Source organism: Lepisma saccharinum, unplaced genomic scaffold (assembly GCF_977018435.1).
Source record: "Lepisma saccharinum unplaced genomic scaffold, izLepSacc3.1 HAP1_SCAFFOLD_1062, whole genome shotgun sequence".
NCBI classification, from domain to species: Eukaryota; Metazoa; Arthropoda; class Insecta; order Zygentoma; family Lepismatidae; genus Lepisma; species Lepisma saccharinum.
In genome coordinates this window covers 36087-53867 of record NW_028143710.1, presented here as the reverse complement: position 1 = coordinate 53867, position 17781 = coordinate 36087, and the positions used below count along the sequence as shown (strand labels likewise).

Sequence of the window (17781 nt, the reverse complement as noted above, 5' to 3'; positions counted from 1 at the left end):
ATCTATTCTGACAAATATATTTGTGAGTGGCCATTCATCAATTTCATCATCATCATCGCTCATCCCCACCTTCCCAAATTATCCAAAAGTGACACAAAAGTGAAGTAAAATAATGCAAATCAATCAATATATATGTGCAATATATAGTGGTCTCATGCCTAAATGTTTTTAATTTATATGTTCATAGTAAATTTAGTACATTAATTTAAATTCAACTGAAACAAAAATAAGACAATGTTAAACACAATTTGTAATGCTGAATGTATGTTCGTTACTTTATCTGATTGCTCTTTCTCAGTATATTTTGTAATGTAAGTAGTAGAGTAGTGGGCCGGGTTCTACGCCCGAAAATGAGGTATAGTGAGGTACACAGTGTTGCCAACCTCTTACTCGAAAAAATAACCAAGGTTTTTCTTTTTCGGTCTAACCTAACCTCAAACAAGGAGCTGGCAACCTTGCTTGAGGCTTTTCTCGCAGTGTTGCCAGCTGGGGCTCGGTGGGGCTCAGTGCCAACCTCTTACTCGAAAAGTTACCAAGGTTTTTATTTCTTGGGCTAATCTAACCTAACGCGAGGAGCTGGCAATCTTGCTTGAGGCTTTTCTCGCAGTGTTGCCAGCTGGGGCTCGGTGGGGCTCGCAGTGTTGCCAACCTCTTACTCGAAAAAATGACCAAGGTTTTTATCTTGGTCTAACCTAACCTCAAGCAAGGAGCTGGCAATACTGCTTGAGGCTTGTCTTGCAGTGTTGCCAATATTTTACTCGAAAAGTTACCAAGGTTTTTATTTTGGTCTAACCTAACCTAAGGCAAGGAGCTGGCAATCTTGCTTGAGGCTTGAGGCTTGCTTTAATTAATTGCATAAATCAAGGTTGCCAACCTACTGGTATTTCTACCATGGTTTTTTTACAAAAAAAAGAGAGAGGGGGAAGAGTTAAACAACCGACAATGCTGCCAACACCTACCTATAGTTTTTCTTACTTGATAAGGGTTTAGCCAATTTATACACTGGCGTAACATACACACACTGTGCAATAGAGCCGGCAACAAATATATACTGCCGTAAAAGAGAGATGGCAACACAGTATGTGTGTGCGTGTGTGCGTGTATAATATGTAGCATTATTAACTAGAGTGTGTTGGCAACCTACCTGCAATTAAAAAAAAACTAGAGACGTCAATGTTGCCGTAAGATAAAGAGGGAGACTAAGCTGGCAACAGTGGTGAGCGAATATGCCTTATTTCCAAGTTCTGGGCGTCAATGTATATCGGGATTTTTGTAAAAATCTTATCGCGGGAACGATGTGCTGCACATGCATATGCGCGCACCTGTATTGTGACGCAAACAAACAAATAAATAATTGTTGTTTTTTAGGATTCCTGGCCCCTAACCCCGCCAGGGTGCGTGGTGCCCAACCCAAAAAGGTTCTAACGGCTGCGACTCTAGATAGTCGCACCTCTGTAGGGTTTCACGTGTTTTTTTTTTTTCCCCCCAAACTTCCATGAAACCCTACAGAGGACCTCCGTAATGCATGCAACGTGTACTAACGACTCTAGTGTTATTTTGATGTTGTAATATTTTTGGATATAGAGTTTTATTGTGAGATATAGATAAAAATAATTATGTTTATTATAATATTTTTTTGATGAAGATGGATAATGTATGTGTGTGTGTTACAAATAAAGTTGCATGCTTTTTTCTAGTGTGTGTGTATGTGTTTTTGATGTTTCGACAGCATCTGAAACGATAAAAAAGAATTTTATTGTTAATTTTCTCGTGTAAAAAAAAAACAACAACAAATTTTTTTTGTGCAAATTTTCTGATTGTCTCTCGTGCTATAGTGCAAAAAAGATATTGTAACTGATAACTAATGAAATAGACATTTGTAACTGATCTGAACTAGTGAAATTTTCGTATTGTGCCATTGAAACTGATTGTGCTAGTACAAAAATTTCTTATTGTGCAAGAAAAAAATGTAAAAAACTTGTTAAAACTGCTCTGTGACCCTCTCGTTCTTCACGTCGTGGACGAAGGACTTCTCTGCAATCAGGATAACGCTGCATACGGTGTCCTCGGGCAGCGCGTCGTGGAACTCGCAGACGACCTTGATGTTGGTTCGATCGTTGACCACCACCTGCTTCCTCTTCGTGGTATTGATGACGAACATGGGTCTGCGGGTTTTGAATTCGCTGGGCGTGTAGTACATGTCCATGCTTCCCTCGGTCACGCGTTTGAAAGAGGTGTAAGCTTCGTAAAGTTTGAGGTAATCGTCTTTGGTCATGTCGAGGTTGTAATTCTCGCGCGGGAACACTTCGTTTCTGCCATTCTTCAGATAAACATTCTTGATCTTGCAGTCGTCGAACATGCTGGAATTTTTTTCCTGGTTGTTATCGCGCCCGGTCTGAAAGAGCACGACGACGAAATCTGGCATGTCGAACTGTATGTTGTTGAACTGCGTCGTCACGTCGAATTCCATGTGACTTCCCGACGCCATCTTCTGCACGCACTGGTAACCGTGAAAGTGAATCGGTACCTGCGGACTCTTCAAGATCTCCGCTTTGTACTTGAGGGCGTAGTTTGTTTCGTATTCTACGATCGGCATTCTCAATTCCATGCTCCGGATGACGCACTTGGCCGCTTCAGGTAATGTGTTGGCTATCGGCGTGCCGTCGGCGTTCAAGTTGGTGTATCGCATCAGTGCGTCGTTGTCGTTGGCCGCTCTTCGAAACGTGACGCGCAATCCTCCCTTCCACATGATCTCCTTGTAGTCCGAGAAGAATCCCGGCAGCAGACGCATGGGAAAAAGCACCGTGTGACTTTTAGTCGATATTTTGGTCCCCGCTTCGAATCCTCCCGCCTGGTAGTATGCTGCGTCTGTTTTGGATAATTTCAATGTTCCCACTGCCGTCGACGTGATGCCTGGATAATCTATTCTGTCTATGACGGTGTTGTGTTTCCTCACCTCCACCTGCGAGAACAGGTGAGGCACGAGTATCAAATTTGCATTGGGCGGAAACGCATCTCCGTTTTCCTTCTTCACCACGTCGAATTGAAGGTAGAGGTCCGCTCTGTGAGGATGAACGAACCCATCGCCTACGTCCACGTCGTATTCGATCTCCCTGTTTGCTTCGTTGAGATTGGCGAACGTGCGACGGTTGGGAGGGAAAGATTGCAATTCGTAACTTTCGATTTGCTCCATTTTCACTATGTGTGTTATTTATTATACGTTGATCTCCACGATGGCCGTCGTAGTGGCACCTGCGAAATCCACCACGTCTCCTTTCTCGTTTGTCACCACCAACTCTATGTCGTCTATGCGGTTGCGGCATACTGGAAAATAGATCGGCGAAGAGGGTGTGTAGATGATCGGTTCCATGAATTCGGAACTGGGTTTGAACGTAGCTATGATTCCTGTCTGCTTGTGACTTCCCAGCAGCTCCCCGTCCGAGGATTTCGTGATCATGCCTTCCGCCACGTTGCAGTGAACGTTCAGAGTTTCGATGGCTAGAAATTTAGGAATATTGACTGCCGTGTGCTTGATGCCAGCTTCGAGTTTGGTGTTGTTCTCGAAACCTAGAAGTTCTCCTATGGTGCCCAGGTCCACGGTCTCCGTTGCCGATACGATTTCCACTCTGTGCGTGACCGAATTTTGAGAAAGGTACGTGCCTTTGGGTAACTGAGCTTGCAAAGTGGAAAGATTGTATTGACCTGGCGTGACGACAATGTGCTCGCTTCCGACGCTAATTTTGTTGTTGTGCTGCGTGACGTTAGGTATGAGGTACATGCTGTAGAATGCACGCAGAGCCACGGATTTAGGATAGACGATGTCGTCGTGCAGCGTGAGTTTCAAGATTGAAGATTCGCTCGTGAGATGGAACACGCCCATCGTATTTAAGATTCCACAATGCTTTCTGAAAATGTTCCACCGACGGGTTATTTATTTTAGACATGTATGCGAGAACAGAAAGGCATAGGTGGCCGCAGTTAACATCGGTGAAACCCTGGATGCGTTTGTCATTGTAGTAGAGGTTGGCAACACTGAGATACTTCACCAACCTGGCAGGTGGTGTGCCACCGAACGAATCGAAAACAAATGCATTGTTATCGTCAATTTTGAGGTAGCATATCCAATGTGTACCAGGATTTTTGTAACTGTCCAGGTTGACCACGCCATACTCCTTTTTCTTCACAGCAGAGGGTAGAGAATCGGACATGAAAACACCCCTGAAGTTTTTTATTCCCAACAGTTCGATCAGAGATTCAATATCGAAGTTGGACAGGGCTTCTTCTTTTTTTTATATTTCTTCAAAGCATCGAGGTTGCTTTTTTGTTTTTTGGTTATACCTTTCCCCTTCTTCTCCATAGCCAGGTTGTGACGTTTCTGTTCTTCCAACTCGGCTTTGTTCTTCTTCGAGTCGATGACGGTTTTCGCGATGGCGGCACTTCCGCCGGCCAAACTTCCAACAGCCCCCAATGCTGCCAGGATGGCTGGGATGCTGAATATGAAACCTCCGATTTTTTGCTGTTTCCGCGAACGCTGCAAGCGTCTCAATTGAGGTGTGCTGAGAAGTAATTTCATTCCGTGTCCTTTCATCAAGCAAGAACGTTTCTTCTCGCGTTGTTTTTTGGTGAGTAAACCATCGAGGGTACCTAGATTTTTCAGATTGGAGTATGGTATCTGGTACACGACACCTTTGGGCTTCATGTTGATGCTCTATATGTTATCTTCACGGTATGTTATTTATATATATGTTTTGAGATTTTTTTTGTTTTGTGTAATTTTTTTCGGTATGTTATTTATATATAAATGTTCTGAGATTTTTTTGTTCCGTGTAATTTTTTTTTTTCAAGGATATACTCCGCGCAGAGCTGTTACACAAATTCTATTACGTGCTTTGTTTTCTTACCAAGAAGTTCCTTTGTACCCTTGTACACGATTTGAGTTTTGTTCTCGATTAAAATAGCTAGCTTCTCGTCGGATAACATGTTAGCGTATCGATCTGGTAAAAATAGACTGTATTGTGCGTTGAGCAACAAACGCGCCTTGGGACCATACTGGGTAGAAACAATTGAACCGGAAGTTATCGTGTAAGGTTTGTCCACTTCTAATTCCTGAATTTTTACATACTCTACTGACAAATTTAGCATTTGTTTTAATGCTTGAAAGTCACTCATTTTTTCAGTCGTCATATTGAAGAGAAATTTTCAGTGTGTGTGTTATTTATATATCAAGTTTTCGACAGAGGAAAAAAGTTCGTGCTTCGGAAAACACGATGATGTGCGTGATAATATCTTCCGTCTCTTGTTTAGATCTACGCCAATCATCCGTGTATTGTCTTCTTCCCTGCCTCGCCTCGTGCAGTTCGTCCATCCTCTCGTTTAATTTTTCCCCTGCAGCCGAAAGAAGAGTGTCGAGATCACCGCACCTCATGCCACTGATCTCCCGAAGATAATCCTTAACAGCCATTTCACAAGGGATGCGAAATTCCGGCGTTGATCTCGCTATGATTAAAAGTTTATTAACATCTCCGTTTACTGCGTGTTTAAAAATTTTACACAACAGTTCGTGTGGCAAGACGGTTATACCAGACATGATGTGTTTTTTTTTTTTTTTACTGTATGTTATTTATATACCCCACCCAAGTTTTTGTTTTGTGTTCATGGCGATGGTGGTGCCCAGTGCTGCAACTCTTTCTCCCAGCGAAGCGTCTCTGCTGACGAATCTTTCGAAAGCTGCGTGCTCTAACTTTCTGTCTGCTTCGTGACGTGCATCCAGTTCGGTGCGAGTGGTGTTGTAAGCGATGTCGTGATCTTTGCATGCGGCGTCCAACGGATTCACACCCCTGTCTCCTCTCTTCAATCTTTTCTCGAGTTTGGTACCTGGTCCGCAGTACTGGTAGCCGGGTAAATGCATCTCGAAAGGTAACTTGTTGATGATGTCGTTCACGAGTCCCTTTCCTTCGGCCATGTTCCAGAATCTCGGAGGCAGCGTGTTGATAATTTTAATGAGGTAACCTATGCCCTTGTCGTCGTTCACGATGAAGTTGGAAAGTTTTGTGCTGATCATGTCCACAATTCCTACCTTCTCGTTGTAGAAATTACGATTGCCTGCAGTCTCCTCTCCTGCAATAACCAACAACCTGTCTATGAGCTTGCGCACGTCGTCCACCCAAACGAATTCTTTGGGCAGGGTGTTGTAGAGTTTGACGCCGCTGCCTGTTTTCACCTGGTTCCATATCGGCTTGATGAGATTTCTGTACTTCTCGCCGCTGCTGGATTTGACCCTATTCTGCGAGGCGTCGTTGTTTTGGTATAAGGCATCCGTCATGATCAAAATTTCCTTGTAACTCTGGTAATCTTCGTCGGTGTAATCTTTCGGCTGCTTTTTGGCAACGAGTTCCCACAGTCCCACCGTACCCGGATACCTGTTCCAACTATCCTTCTCGCCTAAATTAACTTTAATGTCGTTGCCTTCGAAGGTAACTTTCGATTTTCCAATCTTCCAAACCACACCGCCGCCTTCGTTGCTCTCCATGCTCGGATACAATCCGAAAACTTCATCCTTGTCGAATTTCGCCGTGCTCAGGTAGTCTCGTGCCAAAGGTCCCAACTCGATCTTATCCAAAGACGACGACGTGCTACCTATGGCTCGACGTCGTGGCGGTACGTCTCTTAGTTCGAACGGCGTCGAAGGAATGCTCGAAATGGGCGTGGGTACGGTGTAATTTTTAGCTGCAAGTGGTACGAGTTCGTTGATCAAATTTTTATTTTGTTCCGTGACACCTTTAATTTCTTTACCTAGATCGCCGATGGCGTCGATCACAGGTTGATCTTGACGTTTCTTCTCTTCGTAGAATCCGCGATTCTCGGATTTCCAACCTTTGAAGCGTTTCGCGAGGTAATCGCGAAGCTTGAGATTTTCGTCTTCGATTTTTCGTTTCGTCATAGCGTTATTTATACTCATCGTTTCTCACAACGTTGCAACGTTTAGAAAGTCGTTGATTTTGTTTCTGTATTTTCCCTCGTTAGGTTTTCTCGTCATGTCGATCGTCGCGAATCCGAAATCGTCACTGTTCCAACAGTGGGAGCAGCAGCGTTCCGAAAATTGATTGTAGTTCATGTCTCCGCCTACGTAGTCATCGTACGCGTGCTTGAGGTTGGTGTGATCTTGACGAAACAAACATATGAAATTAGCGTTGTCGCGTACTAACTGTTTTGGAATTTTGGAAAACGTTTGAGCTAGGAAGAAGCAATCTATTCCTTTGTGACGACCTTGCGTGAAAAAATTGCGAATTTCATTTTGATTTTCCAGGATGACATCGTCGAACACAACGACTGAATTTTCACGACAATCGTGGAGTGGTTTTATTTCCGAAGAGAACGTTGCAATGTCCAGACCATCGTACAGTTTTATCAGTTGCTGGTATTTCGCTTGTTCGAGACTTTTCGAAAATACGTAGAGGTGCCTGTTCTTCCAATCTAACCAATTCGGTGCGAGGAGAAAATTGTCCACGAGCAGTGTTGTTTTCCCACACTCTGAAGGACCTACGATCAGACAGCGGATGCTGTCGGGAAGCAACTCACCGTTCTTTTTTTTCGTTTGACTTTCCGAATCCGGTAGACGCTTCACCACGTTCCACGTACTCACAAGATCACTTCGTTCGCGTCGATCCAACTTTTTTCCGGAAGTCCCAGCCATTTGACAAACAGTTTGTCGCCTTTCCTACGCAATACTTTCTCGATGAGGTACGTGTCGGGATGTTTTGTTTTAGAGAGTTCCTCTTCGTAAAATCTTCCTTTCAAAATCTCGCCGCTACTATCTTTTATTATATACGTGTGTCGGTTTCCGGGTAAAACTCGAACCACCGTAAAAAGTTCCGTGCTCCAATTTTTTGTGAATCCCTTCTCGAAGGTGCGTTTGAATTTGCTGATCCTCACCTGGTCTCCAATTTTGAATTTTGATTTTTTGGTAGTCGTGGGAGTGTACTTTGGACAGTAAACTGTAGAAATTAAACGCTGCTCGTCAGATTTCGTAACGTCAGCTGGCTTCATGCCTATCGTTCTGTGTACCGTATTATTATAGGTGTCGACGAGTTCCGGCAGTATGTCGACCCATTTGTAATTTCCTCGAAGCGTGAATCGTTTCCACATGTGTGTTTTCAAGGTTCGATTAAATCTTTCCACGATGCTGGCTTTGATGTGACTGAAGGTCGAATAATGTCGAATGTCATGTTTTTGAATAAACTTTTGGAATACGGCATTGTAAAATTCCTTCCCCCTGTCCGTTTGCAAAAACCGAGGCCGTCTGTCGCTTTCGCGAAAAATTGTCTTGAATGCTTCCGTGACGCATGTCCCCGTTTTGGCTTTCAAAGGTAGAGCCCATGCGAATTTCGAAAACGTGTCTATGACGGTGAGGAGGTACTTGTTGCCCTTGTTCAATTTATGCACATTTTTCAAATTGCCGCTACTCATCTCCACGAGGTCACTTTGCCAGAGGTCATCGATTCCCTTGGTTACCACCGCCAAACGTTCGTAGTTGCGACGTGCAGGTTTATGCAATTCTTCGACGATGGCTTGCCTAGACATTTTTAGAGATTACGTTTGAAGAGAAGCACCAGCGTGATGGGATTCAAAGAGGGTGGCACTTCGCTCGTGTTTTGAACGATCAGCTTATCGCCGGCACTCACGTCAAAAACGGTAAGATCTTCGTCTTCGTGTATTTCATATATGTTGCGCGTTTCGTTCCAACGTGCCAGAGGAATGTTTCCTGCTTTCTGGACACCACGATTCGATATCAAGGTCATGGTGGGAACACTAGCTTTTCTGCCGTGAGACCAGTACGAAAATTCATTTATCTGAATCGTGCCATCGAGGAGAAACTTGTAGTACGGATGATAAGGATGTAACATGTACAGTTTGTTACCTTCGACGAACGTGGAGATTCTCTGTTGATTGGGTACGCTGTTGATTTCGATGGCTTGCAGAGAATGCAGTTTAGCGAATTTAGTATCGACGCTAACAAGGTTGCTGTGAAGCTGTCCCAGTGTATTTTGTACGGGCAACAAATGTTCGACGATGGTATCCGTTACTGTAGAAAATGACGGCTTGATTTTCACTTCCACGTTCAACTGCTTGAAGTTTTCGTTGAGTTCTTGTAATTTGGCACCGAAAGAGGCCAGCGTCGATTCCTGCGTGGATTCCAACACTCCAACTTGATCTCTGATGTTGACGACGATACTCTGAAGGTTCTCGACTTGATTCAATTTCGAACTTTTCTCGGTGAGATCGTTCACGATGCTTCGCATCTCGGTAAACTGCGTGTGAAGGTCGGCGACGCTCTGCGAAGTGGGCAGCGTCGACACCAGCGAAGCAAGTTCGTCTCGAATCTGTTCCACGTTCGCCGTTTCCGTTTCTAGTCGTTTCAGCATATGTGATATGCTCCTTTTCAAAGCGTGTAATTCTTTTGAGGTGGGGAGATTGGCCACCCTACTCTCGAGATCGCTCAATGAACTTTTGATGTCGCTCGAATCGGATAGTGCCGTCACCGCCGTTTTCAATTTTTCCAAATCTTCGCTCGAAGGTACGCTCGTCCGTAACGATTCCAAGTCATTCTGTATGTTGTCCAGTACGTGATGAAAATGAGCAAGGTTTGATTCGACGTTCAAATTTTCTAAATATTCGATCTTCTGCTGAACCGTGCTCAACGTGTCTTGTATGCTCGTCAACGCGTTTGCTTCAGCGTGAATATTTTTAATTTCTTCGTTGATCAACTCCAGAGATGCCTGAAGCGTAGCGATGGTGGTTTGAATGTGTTCGAAATCTTGATAAGCCTCCAATTGAATTTTTATGTTCGCGACGCTTTTGCCGATGACTTGCAGTTCGTCTGACGATGGTAGGTTCGTCATGGTATCTTCCAAAGTCTGTAACTTGGATTTAATTTCTTCCAACGTGCTGGCGAATTCTTCTTGTAATTTGGAAACAACAACATGCAAGCGTTCTACATCAATATCCTTCACGACGGTTTGAAGTTCAGAGAAATTCTTTTCGATTGCCGAAGTTCGTTCTTCGATTTCGAGTTTCAATTTTTCCAAATCTTCATTTTTCGATTGAAATTGCTGCAATTTGGCCAAATCATTTTGAAGCTTATCCACGCTCAACTGTATATTTTGAACGTTGTCGTAAGAAGGTACGTCGACATAATTTTTTATGAGCGTTTTCAGTTCGGAATCGATTTTCAGAATGGGGTCGAGACATTGCGTTTGGAGCGTAGCGATCTCGGACTCTAAACTTTTGTTTAAGGTCTCCTGCAAAGCAATCAAATCGCTCCTCAACTTTTTAATTCGGACGTCCAACATGAGAATCTCTTCTGCGTGGTCTACACGCTTGGTGTTGCCGAAAATATCGTTAGGCATTTTGGTTAACGGTTATTTATAATAGGATAGACGATTCGTAATTCTACGAAGAGAGGAATAAGTTTGTCGTAATCTCCTAGGAGTTCCACGTATAAACAATCTCCTGCAGAAACATCGTACGTAATGTTAGAAAGCATCTTGTCGTGCTTGATTCGAAAAATGTTCTTGCCGGTAGATATTTTGATTTCGCCTACGTTTTCCGGATTCACGGTAATTTGAAGTTTTCCATCGATCGGAATTTTGTAAAAATGTAAATTGTTGTTAAAGACATAAAACATCTTGCCTACATCGTCATCCAATTTCGTCCAAATGCTATTAAGGTGAACAATCAGTAGACCGTTGAGTTTAGTTAACATGGAAGGTAGAAATTCATGATCTGTCGTCGCGCGGTGTACAGTCTCCATGTTGGTTTGTTTTCGGAAACCAAAGAGATTCATAGGTATGCTGGTTATTTAAAATACGGTCAAAGTTTTTTTTGTAATGACAGTCAGTGTTTTTTTTTTGTAATAACTAACAAAATGATTTTTTTTGTTTTTTTTGTTTTTGTTTTATGAATCTTCTGTTGAAGATGGGCATATGTTGCAGGTTTTGCTTTCTGCTAAGCGATAGTGCCCCCACGGCAGTGTGTGGATTCCACATTGGAGAACACACCTCTTGTCGTCGTTGGGATCCAGGGCAATCTTCCTCACTTTGTTGGTGGTCAACACATGGTCGACGCTCTGGATGCGCTGTTCTGCTCTTAGAACCGACGACCTGGTCTTGAGGCAATCCACGAAGTCCTCGAATGTGAGATGCTCCCGAACCACCTGTCTGCCGACACCCTTGGCCTTCTTGGTAACGCTACCCTCGGCTTTGATGGTATAGGCCTTGGCGCGAAGACCTGCAAACTCGAGAATCACATCTCCGTCCTTCTCATCTTTGAGTTTGCCAGGCACCTTCTTGTTGCGGGCCAGGATACCGCTCTGGTTCGGTTGGGGATAGCCTGACGTGTCAAAGAGGTTAACCAAAGATGGAACTGTGGCTATATCCCCGTATGCGTCGGCTGTGTGAACGTGGTACACCAAGCTGTCCGTGTCCGTGTAGAGAAGCGAGATGTTGTGGCCGTAGTGTGGACGTAATATGTCGTAGTATGTCTCGAACATGTGGAGCTTGCTCAGATCCAGAACCGTGGCTCCAACGTAGATGGGCTTGGTGAGTTTCACCACACCTTGCCTCATGTGAATCAGAGCCAGCTGCTCGTTATAGATTGTTCGAGACTTGAACAATGGACTCGCGACAAGCTGACGACATCGCTCTTTCCTCGTCACCAATTTTATGTCCACGCGATTCCGTACATTCTCCATGGTCTTGCCAAACACCGCATTATTCATGAGCTTGAAGAAATCCTTATCAAGCTCGGACGTGGCTGCGGTGCGGTGTTCAGTGTTAACTTCAATATATGGACGCAACCACGGAGAATGCTCGAACTTGAGGATACGGTGAACTGCGTGGACTGTGACCCCTTGCTGCATCAACCACCGGAGATTCTGGTAGTGAAGGACGTAATTCTTTTTGGGTTCGAAATCCATGACGAGCTTCTTCTGGTTGGAATCGGGTGGACACTTGAACTCGGGTGCAGGGGGAAGATCGCAGAACGAATCCTGCAGCTTCTCGGAGAACTCAAGGTCCACCTCGGCGAAGAACCCATGTTTCGAATCGTCGAAATCTTTAATGTTGAAGTTGGAAGGGTCAGCCCACTCGAACCCTCTAAAGGGGAGTGGCTGCATCATGGAGTGCCCATACAAGTTATTCACGTCCGTGTGCATGATGTAGCTGGACGGTTGGGTGGAGTCGTAGCCAGTAGCCATGTGATGGTTGTTGGCGTGCGAGTGTCGCTGCGACACCTGGACCATTCCACCCCGCACGGCACGTTCCACAAACAGCATCATGTCCACGTCCGAAAGAAGCTCCAGCTCAATTTTCGTCACCAGAAACATGGCTGACCATGCCAGTCCGGGGAGACTATAGAAGTAGGCGGGATCCAGGTGGTAGATGGTCTTCGCAGTTGCACGAAACGCCTGGATCACGTCGGCGAGGAGCGTCACATCAAGTCTGAGGTAGGCGTCGTGGTAGTCTCCGAGATTTTGGCAATCCAGCTCACACCACATGGACTGAGCATGGTTATAGTCATCCTCAGAGATGCCCGAGCCTCGCAGTTTGCTATAGAAGTTTGCTCGAGGAGGAAGCGACGTCTCCGCAAACTTGGTAGGGTCTGTGATGTATTCGTAGGGGTAGACCCCCTTACGCCTGAAGAGACCGGCGTCCAAGTTCGGAAAATTCGCAGAGGTGATAAGCATTTTCTCGTCGCTAAGCTTCCCCGCAAGAGCATCGAGGCTGGCTGGGAGAAACCTCAGGGAGTCGAGGAAGCGAAGTTCGACGGTAGAGTCGGATTCTGGGATTGGCACTCGTTTGCTCACACTGATGTAACGCTCCTCGTTCTGCGCCAGGACGTTGATTCGCTCGTTGTCGTACCCAAGATGCTTGATCAGGTGGTGAAAATCGTACCCCGAGCCGTTGTGAAAAAACACAGGGATGAAGCGCGGGTCCCGGGCCAAGCGGTTGCAATCGTTGCACCAAGGACCAACGTACCTACCGTTAAAGTGATCGTGGTGTCGGACTTTACAGTTGTTGGCGGTGTACTCCTTGACGCAGACAGGGCAAGCAATGGCCTCGTCGTGTCTACGTTGATCGTCGGGGGTCAGTGGGAGCATAGACTTGGGGGTCAACAGCACCTTCCCTATCTCGTTGGCTTCCACAACCATTTTCTCGAGGAAGTGTTTGGCAGCGTCGGGACCACGGTACACGTAGGGCTCGGGGGCGATGTGTTGGTCTCGTCGCACGACAACGTATGCAAAACTGGATGCCTCGTGGAGTTGGTAAGGGGTGGTGGAAGAAACTTCAGGATCGGGATCGCAAGTGGACAGGGGTTTGAGGAAGGCCTCGAAATCCGCGATGATGATGGCGGGGTGCTCTACCATGGCACCGTGCATGTGGAAACGTTCCACGGTGCCAGGTTCGGGCAAGTCTGCCAGCCCAGGTTCGTTGGCATTGCAGTAGAGCTTGTGGTTAGCAAGCTTCTCGGCAGCGATGTTGCGGCCTCTGATGCGCTGGTAATCCTGCCATTCTCGATTACGAAATTTAGACAAGCACCTGGGACAAACTTCTATGTGGGTTTTGTCTTTGCTCAGCTGGCTCGAAACAAGTCTAGAGAGAGAACGGATGAGGGTGTAGTGATGGTGAGTTTCATTCTTGATGAGCAGAAGGTGAATTTCCTGCGCACCGTCGTCGTCTACGTCGCTCACCCGAATGGGGTACACCACATTTTCGTCGATGAGGCCATAAACGTTGATGGCCAACCGAGGGTTGTGTGTACGGGCCTCAAACTTGCGAATGTCCGAAAGCGCCACCGGATAGTCGATCCCAGCAATGGCATCTTCCAGCTCTGGCTCATAGGGTAGGTAGTGGTTAACTCGGTATGGATGGTTTTTCCAGTCGACAGGGTGCAATGCTGCAAGCACAGACCAGAGAAAGCACTTGGCGTCACTGTTTTGAATGTTCAGGACGGCCTTTTTATCCTCAATCGCTTCTGGTAAGCGGACGTAGCTGGAGGCGGAGAGAGGCACAAACTTGGAAAGTTTGACGCGCAGCTCGTGAGGCTCACCACACAGCGAACCCCCCGAGCCCTTAGCTTCATGTTCTTCTTGCTTTGCCAGCAGCTCCTCGACAAACTTGTTGTAGATGTCCTCGAGGTTGTCGACATCCGCCAAATGCAGCGTCTTCGCCTTGGTGTTGTGGCAGAAGCTGTAAATTTCATCAGACGGCTTCTTGTACCAGCAACAAAGCGATGCGTAGAATTTGGTAGAGTGCGTTGCAAGCGCATCGCCGAGAATGGAAATAATTTGGGCTTGCACGTTCTCCAAAAAGCTACGCACGTCGCATGAGTCCTCCGAAGTAAAAGGAAAGTCTTCTAACAAATGCTGGAAAGCAGACTGGTTCGCTTTCGCCACATGCTTGACACGTTTGGCGGGTGGTGCATTGATGGTGGCTGCTTCTGCCTCTCTCTTGGTGGAGGTCGAAGGCTGTGCCCCAGATGTATTTTTGCTTAGACAAGTAAGCTTATGTTTCTTGGCATACGCAATCGTAATATGTTTATTGCATCCGGAACACAGTTCAGTGGCAGCCAAATGCTTGTCTGGCACGCAGGTGCGACAATGTCTTGCAAAATTTTTGCTTAATATAGTTTTTTTGCACACAGGGCAATTTTTCATGGAGCGCATTTTTTTTGGGTATGTTTATTTATATGTGATCTGTTGGTGGTAGAGTGTTGTCTTCCTCAAATATGTGTTTTAATCAACTCTATAAAAAAATAAAAAAAAAATATATAAGAAAAATATGATTGTAGATAGAAAAAACACAATAAATATTGTATGCATGTGTAATTCTATTTAGCTTATTTTTGCTAGACACGAATCTTCTTCAGATTTTATTGCCCACTAGTATATTTTTCTACCAATCTAGTAGAGGTGTGAAACTATGAAAATATACTTGTTTATATATATTTTTTTTGTTTTGGCTGATATAATAGCAAATATATATATAGTTATTTTGAAATTCTAAAACTTTCAGGTATACTTATTTTTATATGCAAACATACATCATAAAAAAATTACACAATCGTATTTTTTTTCCATACACATATTTTTTATTTTCAGAAAACAAAATTATTTTCGATCTTTATTTTTTTAAAAAATTTATTTGTGTTTATAGTATTTGTCGGGCAATAGCAGATAGAGCAAGAATCGTTTTCCTACAACCCATAGTTTATAAATTACAAAACATCTTAGAAATTACATCTTGAAATTTTAATCCAAAATAACTCAAAAACAGCAGGCACTAGTCATCATCCCTCCATTAGGTTGTAGAGTACTTCTAATTTTGTATCGAATACTATTAAAATTTTCGAAATAGGGTAAAAACTAAGCCAGCAAATCAAGTTTCTCAAAAAATAAAAAAAATTGTCTGTATTTCCGAAACTTGAGGGGGTGGAATTGATTTTATTTGCCAGTCGAATAGTTCTCGTCGAATCCTATCCAACAAACCTAAAATCATCATCCTAGCTCAATTAGGAGCCGAGAAAATCAATGTCTTGGAAAACATCTTAAGATTTTTGTCTTAAGAAAATTTTCTTGACAGACCGGAAGTAACATCTTGACAGACCGGAAGTCGACTTTCTTAAAGATTAAGATATTTGTCTTAAGACATTTTCCAAGACATTGATTTTCTCGGCTCCTATGGGGCCTAGAACCATGTAACTTTGGTCTATGCATATACCAGTACTTGTCCGACCCTGTGGCCGAGTGGTTAGGACATCGTGCTGCGATGCCAAGGGTCCCGGGTTCGAATCCCGTTTGGGTTTGGTTGTTTGTAAATATCCATTCATCAATTTCATCATTCACCCCCATCTTCGCAAATTAGCCAAGAGGCACAAAACGCAAAATAAAATAAACTAAATCAATCAATCAATCAATTAATATACCAGTATTTTTCCTACATGTTCACTCACCTTACAACCCACCCGATCAAAAAAAAATACTCCCTGCACGCATACACACATGTATAAATTTAAAATATAGGTTCGATATTGAAACAAAAATATTATTTTTTTTTCCTCTTCTCCTCTCTCTGGCCAAGATTGCAAATAATTGCAGAAATAATAATACCATGATATTTTTTTAGACTGTAAGTCTAAATAAATAAGATTCGAATAACTATGTACTTCTACTAGCCTTTGCGATGGCGCAGCGGTAGCATTATAATCAAAAAATCTCGGCTTCGATACCCGCACAAGTAGTTCTTGAAACTGTAGGTCCAGTCCCGATTAGCCTTACTGTGCATAAAATAGACTTAAAACATCAAATCAATCAGTACTTCCAACAGCCTCTGCGATAGCACTGCAATAGCCTTGTAATCTCGGCTTCGATACCCGCACAAGTAGTTCTTGAAACTGTAGGTCCAGTCCCGATTAGCCTTACTGTGCATAAAATAGATTTAAAAAACAACAAAATCCAATCCAGAGTATCAACAAATTCAAAAAATAGAGTTTCCCCTGTACACTTGTATAATTTTAAACTCAAAGTTCGATATCCTGCAGAGGTGGTTCGGATCTCGCTGTAGGCTCAGTTTCGATTAGCCTTACTATGCATAAAATAGACTTAAAACAACAAAATCCAATCGAGAGTATCAACAAATTCAAAAAAAATAAAATTTCCCCTGTACACTTGTATAATTGTAAACTCCAAGTTCGATACCCAGTGGAAGTGGTTCGGATCCCACTGTAGACCCAGTTTCGATTAGCCTTACTGCGTAAATTTTAGTTTTATAGCTAGTCAAGCAACTTGTGTGCGTATAACTTATGCTGATATGGTACTCACCTGACAGACCAAACTAATTCGGCTTCTATTACACTTGATATTTACACTTGGTATAGCGTACACTTTTATGCGACTACCCAGTAGCAATACTCGACTGCAACTGATGTGCAAAGAATAGCAAAAAAGCAGGCAAAAGCCTTGGCATGTATCACACCCCCCCCCCCGATTCACCAGACGTTGATTGATTAATACCCGAGTGCTTCTGGCGTGCCCAGCGAGCGAAACCAACACAATATCACCGGAAGGTCTACTCCACCCAGTTGCGGCCAGTTTTTTTGTGCGGGTGACCTTCCGGTGATATTGTGTTGGTTTCGCTGCTGGGCACGCCAGTGACGCAGAAAGCTCCAAAGGCAGCGATCCAAATCATGATGAGCGTGGGAACATGAGGCGATAATATCTGATTGTCTCCGCCGCCATTATTCCCACCGAGGTCACCCGCACAAAAAAACTGGCCGTAACTGGGTGGAGTAGACCTTCCGGTGGGGATAATGGCAAAGGAGATAATTAGATGCCGCCGCCTCACGTTCCCACGCTAACTCCTCTAGTTACTAGCAGTATTTTGCCAAATAACCAAAATATTACGACAACAATTAACCCACCCACTATTGCCGACACCACCACTACCATACAAAAAAAAAAACACGTGAAACCCTACAGAGGTGCGACTATCTAGAGTCGCAGCCGTTAGAACCTTTTTGGGTTGGGCACCACGCACCCTGGCGGGGTTAGGGGCCAGGAATCCTAAAAAACAACAATTATTTATTTGTTTGTTTGCGTCACAATACAGGTGCGCGCATATGCATGTGCAGCACATCGTTCCCGCGATAAGATTTTTACAAAAATCCCGATATACATTGACGCCCAGAACTTGGAAATAAGGCATATTCGCTCACCACTGTTGCCAG

General features: G+C 44.2%; 1 protein-coding gene across 1 annotated transcript; it reads right to left on the bottom strand.

Moving 5' to 3' along the window:
• Positions 1–13455: 13455 nt before the first annotated feature.
• On the bottom strand, positions 13456–16983 carry LOC145983487 (uncharacterized; the record flags this gene model as incomplete). Its single annotated transcript, XM_083116578.1, has 2 exons — positions 16877–16983; positions 13456–14801 (listed from the first exon to the last, which is right to left on the bottom strand). A coding segment is annotated over exon 2 (1267 nt), but the record flags the coding sequence as incomplete, so codon positions are not given.
• Between the last annotated feature and the right edge of the window lie 798 nt (positions 16984–17781).